The sequence below is a fragment of the Camarhynchus parvulus genome, chromosome 1A, assembly GCF_901933205.1.
Source record: "Camarhynchus parvulus chromosome 1A, STF_HiC, whole genome shotgun sequence".
In the NCBI taxonomy this organism is placed as follows: Eukaryota; Metazoa; Chordata; class Aves; order Passeriformes; family Thraupidae; genus Camarhynchus; species Camarhynchus parvulus.
Window position 1 is genome coordinate 33442418 of NC_044586.1, and position 6755 is coordinate 33449172.

A 6755-nucleotide genomic window follows, 5' to 3' on the forward strand; every position below is an offset into this window, starting at 1 on the left:
GTCTGGATACAAAATGACATGGGTTATAAACAGTTACCATTTTAAGTTATTGCTGCCTTTTCTAGGTTTTGATATAAAACTGACAAAAGAGCAAATACTAATAATATAGCAGCCTACAAAGGCTAGTACCATGGCTTCACAGGAAGCTAAACTTGTCACTTTATTTTGACAAGTAGTAGCAATGGTCAAACACAGTTAATGTCCAAAATGTTTGGGTTAGTAGTGTCTGATATTTTGATTAAGAAATTAGAATACAATGAAAGTTAATGTGGTCTATCTTGCATGTATAAAAGCTACAGGTGAGCAAGCTTTATTCTTATGATTTGCTTTGTGACCATTATACCTACTCTCCTAGTTAAGGAATATGCTCCAAAAAAACCTCATTCTGGTTATTTCAGTAGCTCCCATTTTAAACCCCCAGAGAAGTGTCAATGTGAAACCACTAACATCCTTCAGAGGGTCTACCTTGACCCACCCTATTTCACCATTGCAAACCAGAAGTAAACAACAGTTAAAGACAATTCTTACTGGGAGGGGAGGGTGGGGAGAGAAAAAGGGGAACAAGTACTACTCTCTTTCTGATACAACTTAAGGAATGTTGGGACAGGACAAAATTAGGGTTTTTTAAATATTAACAAAAGAGAAGTCCTATCTAAAATAAGGACCTATCCTAGAAACTACCTCAAAGGGTTGGTCATTATCTGAGTACAAGTTTCCAGTGTGACATAGTTCCCAACAAGACCAGTACAAATACATCTATGGGGAATGATGAGCAGGAATCACAGGATGGCCTTGGTTGGAAGGGACCTTGAAGCCCATCCAGCTCAACCCCTCTGCCGTGAGCAAAGACACCTCTCATAAGAGCTCAGACCCCATCCAGCCTGGCCTTGAAGACTTCCAGGGATGGGCCATCAGAGGGTGTTTGCTGCCAGAGCCAGAATAGTGCACTGCTTCCAAGTTCCTGCAACAGCTACTGCACTGACAGCAAAGCCATCAAAACACTGAAAGAACAAACGAACATGAGAGACTCAAAAGGGTCAGGAGGACTGCAGACCATAACAGTAGTGTAGGGATCTGATAATCATCAGCATATTAAATAGATACAGACAGACCTATATTTGGATAGGTATCTTGCAAGATGTAATGAACAGAAATAAATTAAATTCAGGCTAGAAACATGTTTAAGTCTTAAACAGACTAATTAAATTTGAGGGCAACTTTCCCAGTTACGCAATATGACCTATTAACATAGGATTTTATTTTCTTTTTTACTTTATAATTAGCACTCTGGCAATAAAAAGAATTGGTTAAAAAACCTTCAGCCTGCGATATAAGGTTGGATTAGATCTGCAGTCCTGTCCATACTCAGCCTCTGAAGCTACCCAAGACACATCAAATAAGGCTCAACCTTCAGTATCAAGCATGTTAATTTGTCTGAGACTTCACAGATCTGTTGTCCTTTCTAAGAAGTATAATAAGTGATACCTGATCTTTGAATGAGCTCACAAATGCAAGACTAGTCTCTGGAGTGATCCTGACTAAACAACACAGTAAGTTCTGGATCATCAGGACAATTAAGAACAATCTGCACTCCAGGACAACCCCAGTTCTACAGAACTCCATAGAGAATAGAGCTGGATGATAAAGTCAGGCCTTTCACTGAAATTTTGAACAGAAAAATTAAAGCAAAGCTCACAGTAGGTTTACTTGTTTTCTTCAAATCACCAAGAAGTAATTTAAGTATATATGCTTCTAACTTCCTTGGTAGTTACAAACTGAACCACAAGGAGAGAAACAAAGATAAGAATGATGGCTTCAACCTGGAAAAATTCCTGTCAAACAGAGGCTATAACTGTTACAATTGCTTTTCAACTTTGCAGGAAGATTGTTCTTGGATAAGATTTTTTTTAATGCCAAGAGGAATCTGTAATAAACAATAACTTCCATCTTTCTCAAATATATCCCACACCACCTGATAGTGGTAAATACACTACACTGAAGTAACAAGCCAGATCTTCCTTCCCAGTAATAGCTCCTACCATTTAGGAAGAGATGCAGCTCTCAACAGCTGTAATATTTTTGGCAGTTAGGGCCATACATATATCTAGAATATTTTTCAAATACAACAGAGCATTATAAGCAAAATCCATTTTTTAAGATTCTTCTCCCTCCCTGCCCCTTGAATTTCAGAATAAAACATCCAAACCTATCATCACCTACCAAAGAAGAGTTAGGAATTCACTCTTATTTAGAAAATCCAAGGAATTTGAAGTCAGGTCTGTTGGCCTATTAAAATAATTTAATCAGAGGACAACAAATATAATCTGCATGAACAGCATTCCCATAGCAGGGCTACACTGTATAAAAGGAAGCAGAGCTTGCTATTTTGTCACCAGAAACCTAAACTCTGGGAGAAGGACACAAACCAGCAGGGAGGGACTCCTCAGCCCAGTGTTAGCCTGCCACGGCAGGGTGCTCCGCATCCCTCCTAATGGAGCTACCATACCACACTGCAGGTCAACCACCACCATGTCCACTCCAAGACCTACACCCATGGGGCTCCTTTTGGTCAACCATGCACTTCCCAACCCTGCTGAGAATTCCTAAGAAGTCATGTATATGAATAAGAGCCACTCCAACACAGTGAACGCTCGTCTACATTCACATATTTGACACACCACTCAGTTATCCATTTGTGGAATTAAAAAACTTGCATTTGGTCTATTGAAAGATCCCTGAACTTCAGCTGAAAGCATCAACAGCTGGATAATCCACTACTGCCCTCCTTCCTTCACTACAATGATTACTCACCCTCCACGTTTACCACTTGTGCTTTTCAATTTGACCCCATTCAACTTCACTTTCGATTCACTGGATCTTGTTAAACAAAAACTGAATAAAACACTTGATTTCAGTAAGAAAATATTCACATAGGGCAAAAAAAGATACCACTCACTCTTTCAGATAATGTGAACAGGGCTTTTACAGGCCTTTTACCTACTGTAAGGCATTATTAAAATAACTTCTAATTCTTTCCCATACTCTTTACTATTTAATATTTTTTAAAGACAAAACTTCATCATGAGCATTGGCACATGTTCAGCCAAAAATAATCTCCTTGTTCTTATACATATTTAAACAAAGCATTATACTGAGAACTTCTGAACTGCTTGTTCATATTTGTATCCTATCAGTCAATAACTTTTGGGACACAATCCCATGCATATGCTTCTTACCTTCAGTGCACTACTTTGAATATAGCTGCTCTAAGGTGCGCCTTGCTAATATTTTAGCATAATTTCACATGAATTCTAGATGGTTTTCTACAGTTCCATCCTCCCTGCTTCACACCCATCCATCTTGTTTATCTGCAAATTTTATTATTGATAATTATGATATTGCGTCCAAATCATTAAAAAAAAAAATCTGAGTCTAGTAGACTAACTCCTGCAAGACTTTTAGGAGCAATGAAATTCAGGAGTAATCCTAACAGCTATTACCAAGATGGATCAGTTAAGCCAGCAGTTCTCCAAGCATTTATCACATATTTTAAGATCCTCCTACAAGTATCACATGTGCAATTAATATTATTTGTCGTAGTTCACCACTAAAATTTTCTCCAAAAGCTTTGTTGTCCCACTGGCAATCTTAGAGCTAGAAAGATGGGATCTACCCTGTCACACTAAACTGAACTTGTCATAAGGCAGAATAAATACCATTGGAAAGAAGAGTCTACTACTTAGGTTCAGCTTGCACTCATGAGGGAGGGAGGAAGGGAGGCCCAAGAACTCAGCATGGTACCACACAAACCCCATCAAAAGCACTCCCACCATAAATTTCCTAAAGCATTCACATTTCCATTCATTTCTACCTCTTCTTACCAAAATTACTGAATCATTTTAAACTGAGTCTTTCACAAATAAATAAATAAATAAACAGATCTCCCAGCACGACAGTATTTAAGTAATTTTCACTATTCCTTCAAAGCTCTTTCCTACAACACTAATATTGTATTCATAGTATTTCATGGCAAAATGCAAAGCTTTAGAGCCCAGATAAAAACAAACACATCCCTTCAAAACAAATCAAACAAACAAAAAACCTGCAAAAACTTCAAACAATTTGAAAGTAATCCAAATTAGTCAATACAAAAAGACAGTAAGAAGCAAAAGCCTCATTAAAAAAGGCATACAAAAATACCTGAAAAAGATACCAAAAATAAACAACAGCATGAAGCAAAAAAAAAAAGTTAAGATTTTGACAGTCCTATAAAAAGCTTTGGTTTTAAATGTACATAAATGCTGAAACTGATTATATGCTCTAACGTCACTACTTACATAAGGACATGGTGCTATTTTCTTAAAAAGTGGAAATCACCATGTATTAGGGCCCCTGACCTTCAGAAACAACTGAACACAGATGCAGTGCATTGTTCAGTGGGCAGGTCTGTGCCAGTACAGCTCTGCTATGGCACACAATCCCTAAGTTTTTAAAAGAGCATCTCTGGAGGGTCTGTTTACAGCCAGACACTGATGTCTCATCACCAACATGAAAAACATCCTTCTCTTTTAAAGTTTATCTGTACAAAGACTTTAGGAATAAAGAACAGTCACTGAAATCCATGTAGACACTATCTTGTGAGTAAGATCTAGTCAGACACTCAGCATTACTGGAAGTATCGAATAAAACTCCCTCCAAACTAGTGATGTTGATTGCATATTAAAAGATTCCAGTTTATATTACAGTGCACAATATATATTAACTTCCATTCCCATCTTTTGTGCAGACATTCAACTTTATGCATCAAAGGAACACTATAAAATTCTACCAGATGAACTAGCTAGACTACAAATTTCAATTGAGATATATTCGTTTGCTATACAGTAAGTACTCCAAGTGAACAAACACTAGTCTTCAATCTTTAAAACACAATGAATTTCTGACAAGATGTAAATGCTTTTTATTCCACTTTCCAATCTTAGATTGGCTATTTAAAGTTTCCACAAGTTAAGAACACTTCCTTTCAAAGAACATCAACATCCTGCAGTCTGGATCACTACTGAAAAGTTGTGTCACTTCTGAAAATCATCAGACACTGCTACCGAGGGTACTGCATTTAATCTGACTCCAGTTAGGCTGCAAAAATGTGTCGCAACAGTCTACACACATCCCTTAAAATAAATCCCCAAAAAACAAACAAACCAAAACCACAAAAAAAAACCCCAACCAACAACAAAAACATCGAGACATTCACTTGGGGTTTATTGATAGCTAATTACCTTTCAGAACAGACTGGCCTATTTGAAAGTCATGAGCATAGTTTAGAGAGGCAGAGCAGGTAAGGTACCATATATAGAGGCCTATATAGCCTCTTCAGTCATCAAATAAACTAACAGTCTTTTAAGATACTGTTTAAGGAAAAGATACCATCTGTTTAGCAAAAACTGGAGCCTGACATATGCACTTATCTGTTTTGCAGGCTGAAAAATCAATTCTTACAGTCCTTAACGTATCAGGTGACAAGGCCAAATGCAAAAGCTTTTCTAAACTATTTAAAATACCTTTCAAAACAATCATGCTAGTCCTCAAGAATACACACATCCTCCTGACAAAGGTGGGCGGCACAAAAGAAGGATAAAAGAAAACGGCATAAAACGACCTCTACATGTTACCTGTAAACATTCCTCCCACCGTCAACACACTGGAAAAAACCAGACCGCTTGCTCTCTAGGTAAGCCCACGCCACACAGGGAGCGCTGGGCTGGATGGGGCCAGCCCCGACCTGCGGGCGAGCTGCAGACCAGTGCCATCAAACCCAAGGGGAACACTTATTGCTGCGAGCCGCTTTCCCCCGGGCAGCCGGGCCGGGGCGGGCTCCGAGCGCTGCCGCTCGGGGCCGGTGCGGCGGCACCACCCGGGGCGCCTCTGCCCCCGCCGCTGCTTCCCCCCGGCTCGGGGGCGGGCGGGACTGCCGGCGAGGGCACACGGAGGGCCGGCGGCGGACCTTGCACCGCTCCCCGCCATCCGCACCCGCCTCTCCTCCCGGCCCGGCCCTGCCCACCCCGGCCCGCCACCGCCGCCGCCGCGCACACCCAGGCCGGCGGCGGGGGGCGGCGGCGTCGCACCTCCCGCCCTCCGTGCACCCCGCCCGCCCGCTAGCCGAGCCCCGCTCCCCCCCGCCCCACGGTAGGACGCCGTCCCGGCCGCGCCCCGCGCCCCGCTCCCGCGCCCCGCTCCCTGCGGGCGGGCCGCTCGCACCTCCGGGTGCAGGATGGGGACGCAGCCCGCCTCCTTCTCGTACTCCTCCAGCGGCGCCGCCATCTTCCTGCCAGCCCCGCGCCCGCTGCATGCCGGGTAGCGCGCGTGCCCGCCGCGCCCCCGCGCGCCGCCGCTTCCTCTGGCAGCCCGGGCGGGAGGGACGGAGCGGAGTGAGGCGGCCTGAGGGTGCGGGTGTACATATACACATATACACACAGCGTGTGTCCTGTATGGTGTACATATATATATATATACACACAGCGTGTGTCCTGTATGGCGTACATATACACACACACACAGAGCGTGTGTCGTGTGTGGTGTACATATATACACACAGAGCGTGTGCCATGTATAGTACCTGGGTGTGGGTGTGGGTGTGTGTACGCCCCGTGTCTGCGGAGATACTGGTCCCAGCTCTCCTGGAATGGATGCTCAGTATAGCGCAGGTTTGCAGAGATGACCCTAATGAGGAGTGGGGTTCATTACAAGTTGGAATG

At 42.6% G+C, this 6755-nt stretch overlaps 1 protein-coding gene across 2 annotated transcripts in view; it reads right to left on the reverse strand.

Moving 5' to 3' along the window:
• ZDHHC17 (zinc finger DHHC-type containing 17) overlaps positions 1–6354 on the reverse strand; it is a 64514-nt gene extending 58160 nt beyond the window's left edge. Inside the window, exon 1 of one of the 2 annotated variants that reach the window (XM_030961091.1) lies at positions 6259–6354. In XM_030961091.1, coding sequence (XP_030816951.1) covers positions 6259–6321 — 63 coding nt within the window. In that variant the 5' untranslated portion in view covers positions 6322–6354. Of the gene's footprint in view, positions 1–5427; positions 5915–6258 lie in introns of those variants that run through there. The other variant, XM_030961092.1, reaches the window with a different exon arrangement.
• Between the last annotated feature and the right edge of the window lie 401 nt (positions 6355–6755).